Genomic DNA, 15,372 nt, shown 5'->3' on the forward strand with positions numbered 1-15,372 from the left:
GCTGGTTTTGGGGGTGTTTTGGGGATGTTTTGGGCCTCTTTTGGGCCAGCTTTAAGGCTGTTTTGGGCGTGGGTTTGGGGCTGCTTTGGGGCTGTTTTGGGGTTGTTTTCAGGGCTGTTGTGAGTCCATTTTTGGCCCTCTTTTTGGACCTGTTTTTGGCCCTGGGTTTGGTTCTCTTCTGGGGCCAGTTTTGGGGTATTTTGGGCCTGTTTTAAGGGCTGGTTTGGGCCTGTTTTGAGGGCTGTTTTGGGGTGTTTTGAGTCTGTTTTGGCCCTGGGTTTGGTTCTGTTTTGGGGCCGGTGTTGGGGTATTTTGGGCCTGTTTTCAGGGCTGTTTTGGGGTGGTTTGAGCCTGTTTTGAGTCTGTTTTGGCCCTGCCTTTGGTTCCGTTTTGGGGCCGGTTTTGGGGTATTGCGGGCCTGTTTTCAGGGCTGGTTTGGGGCCTGGTTTGGGCCTGTTTGGGCCCTGGGTTGTGTTGTGTTTTGGGGCTGTTTTTTGGGCCTGTTTTGGCCCTGGATTTGTTTCCGTCTCGGGGCTGTTTTCCGGGCTGTTTTGAGGCCGGTTTTGGCCCGGTTCGGGTTGGTTTTGGCCCGGTTTCGGCCCGGTTTCGGCCCGGTTTCGGGGCCGGCGTTCTGAGGGAGGGGCGTTTCCCGCGCGCGCGCTCCCGGCGCCTTCCCCCCTCCCCTTCCCCGGGACCGGAAGCGGAAGCGCGTGGGCGCGCGCGCTGCCCGGAAGCGCGTGGGCGGCGGCGGCGGTTCCGGTTCCGGCGGCGGCGGCGGCGGCGGCGGCGGCGGCGCGGGGGAGGCACCGGGAGAAGCGGCGGCGGCGGCAGCGGCACCACCAGCAGCGGCAGCGGGAGAAGCGGCACCGCAAAGAGAACCGGATCCCCTCCTCTCCCCGCCCCGCGCACCGGGAACGATCTCCCCCCGCCCCCCCCCCCCGCCCGCCCGCCCCCTTCCCCGCTTCCCCCCCCGCCCTCCCTCCGTTCTCCTTCTCCCGGAACCGGCCTCGCTCCTCCCGCCGCCACCGGCCCGGCCCGCGCCGCCCCCGCAGGTGCGTCCCGGGGGGGGTCACGGCGAGCGGGGTGGGGGCGATGCGGGATTTGGGGGGGGGGCGGGGAGGAACCGGGAGTTACCGGAGCGGGGGGGGGGCGGGGGGGGGTGAACGGGGAGCCGGGGGGTGGCGAGTAAAGAGGACCCCCCTGGCTACCGGGAAGCGCGGAACGGCGGCTCTGCGCTTAGCGCGGAGCGGCGAAGGGGAGCCCCCGGTTAGCGGGGGGGTGCCCGGGGGAGGCCCCGGTTACCGGGAGGGGGTTGGGTAAACAGGGAGGTACCGAGGAGGCGGATCCGGGCTGGGGGGGCGGGGGTAAGCCGGGACGCCCTCCCCGGTTACCGGGGGTGGAGTAAACACCGATCCCCCCCCCCCCCCCCCTCCGTTACCGGGTGGGGGCAGACGGGGCCCGGGGGTGGGGGGAGAGCGCAGCGGGGCCCGGGGGGGCCGCGGGAGCGCCGATCCCGGCGCGGGCAGCGTGGGAGGCCCCGGTTGGCGGCGGCTCCCGGGGGTGTCGGGGGTGGCCGGGGAGCGGCACCGCCCGGGGCTGGGGCGGCGGCGGGGCCGGGCCGGGCCGGGCCGGGCAGGCCGGGACAGGCCGGCGGGGCTGTAACGGAGCGGGAGCCCCGGCCCCGCCGCCGCCGCGGCGCCTCGGCCCCTCCCGGCGGCCATTTACGGCCTTTGAAGCTCTCCCGGGGCTGGCGGGGCCCGCGGGGGAACCGGCACGGGCCGGGCCGCGGGGGTGTCGGTGCCGGGGGGGGTCTCTCCGGTCACTCTCGGGGGTTTCTGGTTCGTCCCGGGGGTCTCGGAGCCCTCCCGGGGGTCTCCGGTCGATGCCGGAGCAGGGGGGGTGTCCCAGTGCTGGGCAGCGGGGAACGGACCCGCTGCGGGTGGCACCGGGCGTTGTTTGGGTGTCGGGACCGGGGGGCTCTGGCCCCTCCCGCGGGGCTCCTGTGAGTTCCAGCCCCGGGGGGCTCCGGTTCTTCCCGGGGGATCGCTGGCCGCTGCCTCTGGGGGTCTCCGGCCCCTCCCGGGGGTCTCATTTTTTTCCTAATCCTGGGGGTCTCAAATCCGTCCCCGGGGGTCTCTGATCCCTCCCGGGGGTCTCTGATCCCTCCTGGGAATCCCCTTTGATTCCCGATCCCGGGGGTCTCTGATCCCTCCTGGGAATCCCCTCTGGTTCCCGATCCCGGGGGTCTCTGATCCCTCCCAGGAATCCCCTCTGGTTCCCGATCCCGGGGGTCTCTGACCCCTCCCGGGGGTCTCTGATCCCTCCCGGGAATCCCCTCTGGTTCCCGATCCCGGGGGTCTCTGACCCCTCCCGGGGGTCTCTGATCCCTCTCGGGAATCCCCTCTGGTTCCCGATCCCGGGGGTCTCTGACCCCTCCCGGGGGTCTCTGATCCCTCCCGGGAATCCCCTCTGGTTCCCGATCCCGGGGGTCTCTGACCCCTCCCGGGGGTCTCTGATCCCTCCCGGGAATCCCCTCTGGTTCCCGATCCCGGGGGTCTCTGACCCCTCCCGGGGGTCTCTGATCCCTCCCGGGAATCCCCTCTGGTTCCCAATCCCGGGGGTCTCTGGTTCCCGATCCCGGGGGTCTCTGACCCCTCCCGGGGGTCTCCCGTCCCTCCCAGCCCTCCCCAAGCCCCGTTCCTTTTTGGGATGACGACGAGCAAACCCCATCTCCAGCCCCCCCCCCAACAGCGAGCAGGGAAAATCGGAAAATCCACTGGAAAATCCCGGCGGGATCAGCAGCTGGGATTCCGCTCCCCTCCCCTCCCTTTCTTCCCGTTTTTCCCTCCCTCCCTCCCTCCTTCCCTGGCACATCTGGGCGAGCTCCCAGTTGTGTATTTTGGCAGCCGAGCCCGTCTGGGAACAGGAGGGGAACTGTGCAGGGCTTGTTTTGTCTGTCTGACGGCTCCTTCCCGGGGCTCCAGGCCCCTTTCCCGGGATTCCAGGCAGGGATTCGTCGGGAAAACCCGGGTTTTTTTACCCCCCCGCCCCCCCTTTTCTCCCGGAAAAATCCCGTCGGGAATGGCGCCTGACGCCGCTTTTCCCTCTCGTTGGCAGGAGGGAGAAAATGAAAGCCGGCTGCAGCATCGTGGATAAGCCCGAAGGAGGAGGAGGTAAGGAATTCCAGAGGCTTTTCCCGAGTTTTTTCCGGGATGAAGAAGCTCTGGGGATGTTCATCCCCGCCTCTCCCGAAATCTCCAGCCCGTGGGGGGAACTGAGGGTGGAGGTGCTGGGTTTGAAATTCAAATTAATCCCTCCTTGGAGATGGATTTGGGGTGGATTTGGGGTGGATTTGGGATGATTCCCTGCCGGGATTTGTCTCCTGGCAGGGATGTGGGTGGCTCTGGAAAAGGAGGGGATTTTTCCCATAAAAAAAATCTCCAAAACCTCCAAATCAGGATTTTTTTTTTTTTTTCTTTTGGCCTGAATTCCGTGCCTGGAATTGTTTAATTCCAGGTTGGACGAAGCTTGGGGCAGCCTGGGATAGCGGGAAGTGTCCCTGCCCGTGGAATTGGGGTGGGACAGGAAGATCCTTCCCACCCAGACCATTCCATAATTCCACGGTTTCGGCCAAATTCCCTCATTTAGGGTTTTTCCAGCTCCAAACGGGAGCGTTTCCCAAGGATTTGGGGCTTTTTCCTGCTCCGTTTTGCTATTTCTGGGTGGTTTTTTGGGGGGGATTTTCCACGGAAAAGGGGCTGAAGAGGAGACCTGGATCTCCCTGCTCCCACATGGAATATTCAGTGGAATTCCAGCCACCAATAATTGATGGAATCCAGCTCGGTTTTGCCATTTTTAGGTGGTTTGGGGGGGATTTTCCGAGGAAAACGGGGCTGAGAAGAGTCAGAAATGAGCAGCTGGATGGGCCACCTGGATTTCCCTGCTCCCCCGTGGAATATTTAACGGAATTCCAGCCACCAGTGGCTCCATTTTACCATTTTTTGGCGGGTTTTGGTGGTTCTGAGTGGCTTTTGGGGGGGTTTGGTGGTTCTGAGTGGCTTTTTTGGCAGATTTTGGTGGTTCTGAGTGGCTTTTTTGTCTGGTTTTGGTGGTTCTGAGTGGCTTTTTTGGCAGATTTTGGTGGTTCTGAGTGGCTTTTTGGGGGGGTTTGGTGGTTCTGAGTGGCTTTTTTGGCAGGTTTTGGTGGTTCTGAGTGGCTTTTTGGGGGGGTTTTGGTGGTTCTGAGTGGCTTTTTTGGGGGGTTTGGTGGTTCTGAGTGGCTTTTTTGGGGGGTTTTGGTGGTTCTGAGTGGCTTTTTTGGCTGGTTTTGGTGGTTCTGAGTGGCTTTTTTGGGGGGTTCTGGTGGTTCTGAGTGGCTTTTTTGGCTGGTTTTGGTGGTTCTGAGTGGCTTTTTTGGCAGATTTTGGTGGTTCTGAGTGGCTTTTTGGGGGGTTTTGGTGGTTCTGAGTGGCTTTTTTGGCAGATTTTGGTGGTTCTGAGTGGCTTTTTTGGGGGGTTTTGGTGGTTCTGAGTGGCTTTTTGGGGAGTTTTGGTGGTTCTGAGTGGCTTTTTTGGCGGGTTTTGGTGGTTCTGAGTGGCTTTTTTGGCGGGTTTTGGTGGTTCTGAGTGGCTTTTTTGGCGGGTTTTGGTGGTTCTGAGTGGCTTTTTTGGGGGGTTCTGGTGGTTCTGAGTGGCTTTTTGGGGGGTTTTGGTGGTTCTGAGTGGCTTTTTGACCGGGGTTTTGGTGGTTCTGAGTGGCTTTTTTGGCAGATTTTGGTGGTTCTGAGTGGCTTTTTGGGGGGTTTTGGTGGTTCTGAGTGGCTTTTTTGGCAGATTTTGGTGGTTCTGAGTGGCTTTTTGGGGGGTTTTGGTGGTTCTGAGTGGCTTTTTGGGGAGATTTTCCGAGGAAATCGGGGCTGAAATGAGCAGCCGGATGGGCCACCTGGATTTCCCTGCTCCCCCATGGAATATTTAACAGAACTCCACCTCCGAGCTCCCGTTCCTCCCTAAACAACTTTCCCCCCTTTCCCCCCCGCTCTGCCCCTTTTGTGCCCCCATCCCAAGGGTACCATTTCCCGGAGTGGGCCTACAAGACGGAGTCCAGCCCGGGCTCCCGGCAGATCCAGCTGTGGCATTTCATCCTGGAGCTGCTGCAGAAGGAGGAGTTCCGGCACGTCATCGCCTGGCAGCAGGGGGAATACGGCGAGTTCGTCATCAAGGACCCCGACGAGGTCGCTCGGCTCTGGGGCCGTCGGAAATGCAAACCCCAAATGAATTATGACAAACTCAGCCGGGCGCTCAGGTCGGTGCTGCCGGCGCTTCCCTGCTTTTTTTGGGGTTTTTTTGGGGTTTTTTTGGGGGTTTTTGGGGGTTTTTTGGGGGTTTTTTTGGGGGGGTTTTGGGGTTTTTTTTGGGTTTTTTTGGGGGGTTTTGGGGGTTTTTTTGAGGGTTTTTTTGGGGTTTTTTTTTTTGTTTCCCAGCTGGAATTTTGGGGAGTTTTCCCCAAACTGGGATGTTGGGGTGGTGTTGTCTCGTCCCTTGGGGGTGTTTGAAGGGAGGTTGGGAAGGGATTGGAGCAAGCTGGGATGGTGGGAAGGGGTGGGATTGGATGGGGTTTAGGGATCCTCCCATCCCAAACCGTTCCAGGATTCGTTCCATGGCTCCGATGGGATTTTAGGGATAAATTCAGAACCCTGGCCCGGGTTATTCCATGGATTCCCCATCCCTGGGAGTGGTGGAGCCGCCTGGGATGGTGGGATTGGGGTGGGATTGGATGGGGTTTAGGGATCTTCCCATCCCAAACCATTCCAGGATTCCCCGGGCTGGCTCAGATGGGATTTTAGGGATAAATCCTGGACCCTGGCCCAGGTTATCCCATGGATTTCCCAGCCCTGGAAGTGTCCAGGAGCACCCTGGGACAGTGGGAGCTGTCCCTGCCCATGGATTTTTAAGGATCTTTTAAGTTCCCATCCCACCCAAACCATTCCAGGATTCCCTGTCCTGGTTTAGACGGGATTTTAGGGATGAATTCCAGGATTGCCACTTCCCACCTCCAAACCCTCCACTCCAACATTCCCCTCTCTCCTCCCCACCCTTTTTATCCCCATTCCCACCCTTTTTATCCCCATTTCCTTACCATATTCCCAACCCAGCCCATGGAAAACCCATCCCAGCGCCTCGGAGCTCTCCCAGGTTTTCCAGGAGCGGCCGATTCCCAAATCCCTGACGGGGTCAGGGCTTTATCAGTGCCCAGCCTGGACTCCCGCCCTCTGATATTCCTGGGTGGAGCTGCCCAAGGCAAACACCGGGAATTCCAGGCAGGAACAGGAAGGAAAATGGGAATTTGGAGAGCTGGGAGTGGGAATTTTTGGGGCCGGCATGGGATTTTTAGGGAGCTCCGGGTCCTTTTGGGGTTGGTTGGGGTTGGAGGGAGGGGGGTTTGGGTGCTGGGTGGATCAGGGAGTGGGAAAGAGGAGGGAATTCGGCAATCCATGGAAATAGCTCAAATATCCATGGGAATATCTCATAAATCCATGGAAATATCTCCAATAGCCATAAAGATTCCTCACCTGAGGGGGGATCTCGTCAATCCGTGGAAACATCTGAAATATCCACGCAGATCTCTCCAATATCCATGGAAATCTCCTCAATATCCACACAAATCTCTGTTCTGAGGGAGGATCCCATGAATCCACAGGCATCTCTGCAATATCCATGGAAATCTCCGAAATATCCACAGAAACATCCCCAAAATCCACAAAAATCTCTCATCTGAGGGGGGCCCTCATCAATCCATGGAAATATTTCAGATATCCGCACAAATCTCTCATCAATCCATAGAAATCTCTCCAATATCCATGGAAATCTCCTCAATATCCACACAAATCTGTGATCTGAGAGGGGATCCCATAAATCCATGGAAGTCCCTCAGATTCCCGCCCAAAGTCCCTCAGATTCCCGCCCCAAATCCCTCAGATTCCCACCCCAAATCCCTCAGATTCCCACCCAAAATCCCTCAGATTCCCACCCAAATTCCCACTTCCCGATCCATGGAGGTTTCCTTGTGTTTAGGAAGGAAGTCATGGAATATCCTGAGCTGGGAAGGGGGAAATCCCAGTCCAGGCCTTGCACGGGGCATCCCAAAAATCCCAGCGGGTCCCTGGGAGCCTTTTCCAAAGTCTCTGGGCTGTCAGAACACCAAAAAATCCTGGATTCCCCATCCCTGGAAGTGTCCAAGGCCAGCTTAGAGCAGCCTGGGATAGTGGGAATGTCCCTGCCCATGGATTTTTAAGGCTATTTGAGCTCCTTTCATCCCAAAACTGCTCCAGAATTCCATATTCAGCAGGACTTTGGGATGGAATCCTTCAGGAATTCGGAGAGAGTTGCTCTGATCCGTTGTTTGAGCTCCTTCCGTCCCCAGAACCGTTCCAGAATTCCACCTTCTGGTTCAGTCAGGACGTTGGGATGGAATCCCTCAGGAATTGGGAGGGACTTGCGGCCTTTGGAGGGCTCTGATCCGGCTCTTCCCCGTTTCTATTTCCAATTCCCAGATATTACTACAACAAGAGGATCCTGCACAAGACCAAGGGCAAACGATTCACCTACAAGTTCAACTTCAACAAGCTGGTGATGCCCAATTATCCCTTCATCAACATCCGGCCCAACGGTGAGCCCGGGAACGCCGGGAATTCGGGAATTCCGGGTGGGAATGCGGGGAAAGGAACCCGGGAGTGACCCCCGTGGGTCTGGAGAAGGCTGGGAGCGAATCCCGGGGGCTGCGGGCAGAGGGATCCAGGCTCGTCTCCCTCGGGATCCTTGGGATCGGGGGATGAGAGGATCCGCGGCCTTGGGATGCAATCCCGGCTTCCAGGTGAGTGTATGGGGCCTTGCAGAGGAGCTGCAGGGATAGAAAATCCGTGGATTTTTCTCCTTTGCCTCCTCCTTTTCCTGCTCATTTTAAACCAAAAAGGGGCTTTTTTAACCCGTTGCTGCCCGGTGCTGTGAGGGATTCCCTGGAGGTCGCAGCGTTCCCAGAGGAAAACAGGAATTCCTTGGATTTTGGCTGAAATCACAGGGTTTTCCCTGGAGGAAATATAATATCCCTCAGGATAATGAGGAAAAGTTTGGGAATGGAGCAGAAATGTCCCTTTTTTGCCCTAAAAGGCTTTTGCCAGGTTTATCCCGGGGTCAGCAGTGGTTTCGTGGGGAAAGGGCCTTTCCAAGGTGATTTTTGGGGGGAATTAAGTCCCCTAAGAGCCAAATTCCTACAGCTGGGGGATTGTCCTGATCCATAAAAGTAGAAAACCCCTCTGGAAGTTGCAATTCCCAAAAATTCCAAACTTTTCTCCACAAAAAAATCTCCATTTGGAGGAGCCTGGCCTGGCACGAGCTGCTCCAAGGGGGAAAGCTTAGAAGGCCAATCCAGCAGGGAAAAAAGCAGGAAAAGGAGGGAAATTGGTTGTTATTGAATCCATAGAAATAGAAAACCCCTCTGGAAGTCGCAATTCCCAAAAATTCCAAACTTTTCTCCACAAAAAATCCTGACTTGGAGGAGCCTGGCCTGGCACGAGCTGCTCCAGGGGAAAGCCTGGAAGGGCAATCCAGCAGGAAAAAAGCAGGAAAAGGAGGGAAATTGGTGATTACTGAATCCATAAAAATAGGAAACCCCTCTGGAAGTCGTTATTCCCAAAAATTCTAAACTTTTCTCCACAAAAAAACCCCAAAACTTGGGGGATTCAGACCAGGCATGAGCTGCCACAGGGGAAAGCCTGGAAAATGAATCCAGCAGGAAAAAAGCAGGAAAAGGAGGGAAATTGGTGGTTACTGAATCCATAAAAATAAAAAACCCCTCTGGAAGTCATTATTCCCAAAAATTCCAAACTTTCCTCTTCAAAAAAATCCCAATTTGGAGGTTCCCAATCCAGGGGAAAGCCTGGAAGGGCAATCCAGCAGGGAAAAAGCAGGAAAAAAGCAGGAAAAGGAGGGAAATTGGTGGTTACTGAATCCATAAAAATAGAAAACCCCTCTGGAAGTCATTATTCCCAAAAATTCCAAACTTTCCTCTTCAAAAAAATCCCGATTTGGAGGTTCCCGATCCAGCTTCCCGGGAGAAACCCGGAATGCCAATCCAGCCGGGAAAAAGCAGGAAAAGTAGGGAAATTGGTGATTACTGAATCCATAAAGATAAAAATCCCCTCTGGAAGTCGTTATTCAGAAAAATTCCAAACTTTTCTCCACAAAAAATCCCGATTTGGAGGTTCCCGATCCAGCTTCCAGGGGAAAGCCTGGAAGGGCAATCCAGCAGGGAAAAAGCAGGAAAAAAGCAGGAAAAGGAGGGAAATTGGTGATTACTGAATCCATAAAAATAGAAAACCCCTCTGGAAGTCATTATTCCCAAAAATTCCAAACTTTTCTCCACAAAAAAATCCCGATTTGGAGGTTCCCGATCCAGGTCCCAGGGGAAAGCCTGGAACACCAATCCAGCAGGGAAGAAGCAGGAAAAGGAGGGAAATTGGTGATTATTGAATCCATAAACAAAACCCAAAGCCTCTGGAAGTTGTTCCTCCCAAAAATTCCAAACTTTTCTCCACAAAAAAATGCCGGTTTGGAGGATCCCGATCCAGCTTCCAGGGGAAAGCCTGGAAGGGCAATCCAGCCGGGAAAAAGCAGGAAAAAAGCAGGAAAAGGAGGGAAATAGGTGATTACTGAATCCATAAAATAAAAATCCCCTCTGGAAGTCGTTATTCAGAAAAATTCCAAACTTTCCTCCTCAAAAAAATCCTGATTTGGAGGTTCCCGATCCAGCTTCCAGGGGAAAGCCTGGAAGGGCAATCCAGCAGGGAAAAAGCAGGAAAAAAGCAGGAAAAGGAGGGAAATTGGTGATTACTGAATCCATAAAAATAGAAAACCCCTCTGGAAGTCATTATTCCCAAAAATTCCAAACTTTTCTCCACAAAAAAATCCCGATTTGGAGGTTCCCGATCCAGGTCCCAGGGGAAAGCCTGGAACACCAATCCAGCAGGGAAAAAGCAGGAAAAGGAGGGAAATTGGTGATTATTGAATCCATAAACAAAACCCAAAGCCTCTGGAAGTTGTTCCTCCCAAAAATTCCAAACTTTTCTCCACAAAAAAATGCCGGTTTGGAGGATCCCGATCCAGCTTCCAGGGGAAAGCCTGGAAGGGCAATCCAGCTGGGAAAAAGCAGGAAAAAAAGCAGGAAAAGTAGGGAAATAGGTGATTACTGAATCCATAAAATAAAAATCCCCTCTGGAAGTCGTTATTCAGAAAAATTCCAAACTTTCCTCCTCAAAAAAATCCTGATTTGGAGGTTCCTGATCCAGCTTCCAGGGGAAAGCCTGGAAGGGCAATCCAGCAGGGAAAAAAGCAGGGAAAATAGGGATGGGAGCAGAAAAAGCAGGTTGTGTGTGGGGAAAAAGGGATTTTTCCAGGCTGGAGCCTCCGTCCGGCGCCGGCTCTGGAGCCGCCTCCCCTCCCTGAGGGAATCCCGGAGCTGCTGCCGAGGTTTTGTTTTCCCGAGGCTCCCGGAAGGCCAGAAAGGAGGGGAAAAGAAACTCCTCGAGGTGTTGGTGCTTCACCCCTGTGGGCCCTGCTGGGGTTTGGGGCTGGTTTGGGTTTGTTTTTTTTTTTTTTTTGGGAGAAGGGAATGTCATTTCCAAGCCAAGGAACGGGGGTAGGAAGATGTGTCTGGAGCTGCTCGGTGTAAATCCGTAATTAACTCGGGGCAAACGAGTCCGGGCAGTTCCCGGCTCCCTTTCCCTGCTCCGGCCGCTCCCTCCTGTCCCTGGGGCGCTTCAACAAAACAAAACAAAACAAAAACCAACAAATCTGGGAGAACTTGGAATGCTCTTGGTTAATCCCAACCCTTTTCTTTCCCGCTGGGGTGGGGGTTGGGATATCAAACCTGGAATTAGGGGGGTTTTTTGCCAGGTTTCCCCCCCCCCCCATCCAAAATGGAGGGGTTTTGGTGGGAAAAGGGGATCCAGGAGGTGGAAATGGGAGAATTTTCCTCAAAATGGCTCCGTAGGCTCTGGGAAAGGAGCCGGTAGGAGCCAGAAGCAACGCAGGAAAGTTTTTCCCAAAAAAAAAGCTCGAATCCGGGATTTTCAGCCAGCTGGGAGAGCTTGAGGATTGCCAGGATTGCCCAAGGGACAGGGTGGGGTTTGGGGATGACCTGTGCAGGGCCTGGAGTTGGAATGTTTCTGTGGATATTGGAGAGATTTCTGTGGATATTGGAGAGATTTCCATGGATGGATGGGATCCCCCCTCAGATCAGAGATTTGTGTGGATATTGGAGAGATTTCCATGGATATTGGAGAGATTTCCATGGACTGATGGGATCCCCCCTCAGATCAGAGGTCTGTGTGGATATTGAGGAGATTTCCATAGATGTTGGAGAGATTTCCATGGATATTGAGGATATTTCCATGGATATTTAAGAGATTTCCATGGATATGGGAGAGATTTCCATGGACTGATGGGATCCCCCCTCAGATCAGAGATCTGTGTGGATATTGAGGAGATTTCCATGGATATTGAGGCGATTTCCATGGATATTGGAGAGATTTCCATGGATATTGGAGAGATTTCCATGGATATTGGAGAGATTTCCATGGACTGATGGGATCCCCCCTCAAATCAGAGATTTATGTGAATATTGAGGAGATTTCCATGGATATGGGAGAGATTTCCATGGATTGATGGGATCCCCCCTCAGATCAGAGATTTGTGTGGATATTGGAGAGATTTCCATAGATGTTGGAGAGATTTCCATGGATATTGAGGATATTTCCATGGATATTTAAGAGATTTCCATGGATATTGGAGAGATTTCCATGGACTGATGAGATCCCCCCTCAGATCAGAGATCTGTGTGGATGTAGAGGAGATTTCCATGGATATTTAAGAAATTTCCATGGATATTGGAGAGATTTCCATGGATATTGGAGAGATTTCCATGGACTGATGAGATTCCCCCTCAGAACAGAGATCTGTGTGGATATTGAGGATATTTCCATGGATATTGGAGAGATTTCCATGGATATTGAGGAGATTTCCATGGATATTTAAGAGATTTCCACGGATATTGGAGAGATTTCCATGGACTGATGAGATCCCCCCTCAGATCAGAGATCTGTGTGGATATTGAGGAGATTTCCATGGATATTGGAGAGATTTCCATGGATATTGAGGAGATTTCCATGGATCTTGAGGAGATTTCCATGAATATTGGAGAGATTTCCGTGGACTGATGGGATCCCCCCTCAGATCAGAGATCTGTGTGGATATTGAGGAGATTTCCATGGATATTGGAGAGATTTCCATGGATGGATGGGATCCCCCCTCAGATCAGAGATCTGTGTGGATATTGAGGAGATTTCCATGGATATTGGAGAGATTTCCATGGATTGATGGGATCCCCCCTCAGATCAGAGATCTGTGTGGATATTGAGGAGATTTCCATGGATATTGGAGAGATTTCCATGGACTGATGGGATCCCCCCTCAGATCAGAGATCTGTGTGGATATTGAGGAGATTTCCATGGATATTGGAGAGATTTCCATGGACTGATGGGATCCCCCCTCAGATCAGAGATCTGTGTGGATATTGGCGATATTTCCATGGCTATTCCCGGTATTTCCGTGGATTGTGACGAGCTATCCCCACAGATCCCTCAGATCCATCTCCCAACGCCCAATCCCCGAATTCCCCCATCCCACCAGCACCATTCCCTAACTTTTCCCCCCCGTTCTCCCCCATTCCCAGGCGTGGTCCCCCAGAGCGCTCCCCCCGTCCCCACCGCCTCCTCCCGCTTCCACTTCCCGCCGCTGGATCCGCACTCTCCTACCGACGATTCCCAGCCCGCCGCCCGCTTCCCGCCGGGATCGCTGCTCCCGTCCCACCCCGAAGCTCTGGGAGACGCCGAGAGGAAAGCGGAAGGCCCCGAGCTGGAGGAGAACGCCTCGGATTGGCGCCGGGATCTGCTGGCTCCGTCGCACCCTTCCGGCAGCGCCGCGGCGCAGAAGCGCAAGCCCGACGTGGTGCTGCCGCTGTTTCCCAGGCCGGGCATTTTCCCGGATCACCCGCACAGCCCCTTCGCCGTGTCGCCGCTTCCGGGGCGTCCCGGAATGCTCAACGTTCCCATTTCTCCCGCTTTGTCCCTGACTCCCACGCTGTTTTCCTACAGCCCCTCCCCGGGGCTCAGCCCGTTCGCCGGGAGCAGCTGCTTTTCCTTCAATCCCGAGGAAATGAAGCACTACCTGCATTCCCAAGCCTGCTCCGTCTTCAATTACCACCTGAGCCCCCGGACTTTCCCACGTTATCCCCTCGTGGTTCCCCCTCTCCAATGCCAGGTGCCTCTGGAAGAGCAGCCGCAGTTCCCGATCAAGCTCCAGCCTCCTCCGGCCGGCCGGAAAAACCGGGAGAGGATGGAAAGCCCCGAGGAAGCGGCGGCCGGAGCGGCAACCCCGCAGCTGCCCAACCCTCCGGCCAGGGTGAAAGTGGAGCCGGCTGTGGAGAAGGAGGAGGAGGAAGCTCTGGAAAAGCGGGATGAGGTTGGAGAAGAGGAGGAAAAGCTCCCGGTGTTCGCCCGCCCGGCGGCTCCGGCCTGGATCCCGATTCCCGCCCATCCCGGATCGTCCGGCGAAGAGGCGGCGGAAGCCAGCGTGGAAAAGCCATCCCGGGATTCCTGCGGAGATCCGGGCAATCAGGAGAAGAGGGAGGACGCCCTGATGCCCCCCAAGCTGCGGCTGAAGCGCCGCTGGAACGGGGATTCCCGGCAGGAGATTCCCGAGGGAATTCCCAACGGGATCTGGCACCTGCCCAAGGCCGTGGCCACCGCCTCCGACACCTAATCCCGGCTGGAAAAACCTTGGAAAACATCCATAAAAATCCGTGTATTTATGTAGCAAGGTTGCAGAGCAGTTTGGGAAAAGGGCGGGGAGGGGGGGGGTGGGGTAGATCTGGGAATTTTTAGGGAATTTTAGGGGTGGGAGAAGGGAGGGGAGGGGGGGGATTGGGATTTGTGTTCTTTGTTTTCGTTGTTGACTTGCAGGTGAGACGCCGGAATTCCCGCTGGGTTTTCCCGGGAAAAGCCGGCTCAGCTTCAGGACTCCAGCGGGGCCGGGATGGAGGAATTCCAGGCGCAGCCTCGGGGTTATTCCCGCTGTTTTTAGAGGGACGGGAATCTCCAGATCCGGGGGTTTTTCGGGGTTTTTTTTTTCTTCACGGATGCGAGGCTTTCCCGGCCATCCAGGAGCTGGTTTGGTTTTTTTTTTTTTGGGAAAAGGGAGCTCGGGAATTTTGCACTGTCCATGGAGCAGGGGAAAGGATTCAGGAAGACTCGGAAAATCGGGATGGAGGCCGCGTTCCCGGTGGATTTCCGGGAAGGAAAACCCTGGAAAAATTTCCCTTTTCCCGCCTTTTTTTTTTTTTTTCTTCTCTCTCGCAGAAGCCATGAGCAAAACTCTCCAAACTTTTCAGGGAACGGGAATGGGAACGGGATAACACAAAATTAACCGGATGCCTTTAATCCTAACGCATTAAAATGTTATTTTTTTGGTTTTTTGCCCGGAGCGGGAATTTTCCCCGCTCCGGAATCCGTGTGGGTGGAGTTGGGAATGCTTGGAAGGAAGATTGGACGCTGGAATGATTGTGGTGAGTCCCGGGAGCGGGAATGCCGGAATTCCCGCTGAGATTCCCAATGTTTGGATCCCCCCCCCCCCTCCCCTTTGACTCATGCCTTAAACCACGTGGACTTTTGCTGGGAATTTTTCCCGGGAGCACTCGGATTTCGCGGATCCTTCCGGATGCTTCTCGGTTTTTTTTGGGGGGGGAGGAAGTCCCAAATCTCCCGCTGTTGTCGTGCTGTAAATCCGCTCTTTCCCCACGCAGCAGAATTCCTCAGGCTCTGGATCGTGCTCCCAGCGGGATAAATCCGCAGGAAACGCAGCGACGGGGCCGAAGATTCCCAAGGATTCGCTCTCGGAGCACAGATTTTGGGAATTCTGGGAGCAGGAAGGGGGGAGGGGAAGAAATTCCCTACCAGGAGCGATTCCCCGGATTCCCAGCCCGGCCGGGCTCGGGATTCTTGGAATGTGGAGTTAAAAACCGGGGTGAGAAACCCCTGGATCATCCCAAAAATAAAAAACAAACCCCGGAGAGGGCGCAAGGATGAACTCAGGAATTACACGAGGAGGCCTTTCCCGAAATTCCCGCCGCCGATCCCAAATCCAAGTGCCGGAGCCGTCGGGAAAAGGGCGGGGGGGGGGGGAAATCCTGGATTTTTCCTTCCCTCCCCCCCCCCCAAGCGTTGGATTCGAAATCCCACAGAAAAAAGTTGGAATCGTTGTGGC

The 15,372-nt window shown here is 55.0% G+C and overlaps 1 protein-coding gene across 2 annotated transcripts; it reads left to right on the plus strand.

Annotated features, from left to right (window-relative positions):
- Positions 1–967: 967 nt before the first annotated feature.
- ETV3 (ETS variant transcription factor 3) lies at positions 968–14,521 on the plus strand. 2 transcript variants are annotated; one of them, XM_048288710.1, is made up of 5 exons: positions 968–1,052; positions 3,118–3,173; positions 5,065–5,302; positions 7,551–7,666; positions 12,785–14,521. In XM_048288710.1, the coding sequence occupies exons 2-5, from the start codon at positions 3,128–3,130 to the stop codon at positions 13,870–13,872; spliced, it is 1,488 nt and encodes a 495-aa protein (XP_048144667.1). In that variant the 5' UTR covers positions 968–1,052; positions 3,118–3,127; the 3' UTR covers positions 13,873–14,521. The 2 variants fall into 2 exon arrangements, with proteins under 2 accessions (XP_048144667.1, XP_048144665.1); XM_048288708.1 differs by lacking the exon at positions 968–1,052 and adding an exon at positions 2,853–3,005.
- Positions 14,522–15,372: the final 851 nt, after the last annotated feature.

Source organism: Corvus hawaiiensis, chromosome 29 (genome assembly GCF_020740725.1).
Source record: "Corvus hawaiiensis isolate bCorHaw1 chromosome 29, bCorHaw1.pri.cur, whole genome shotgun sequence".
In the NCBI taxonomy this organism is placed as follows: Eukaryota; Metazoa; Chordata; class Aves; order Passeriformes; family Corvidae; genus Corvus; species Corvus hawaiiensis.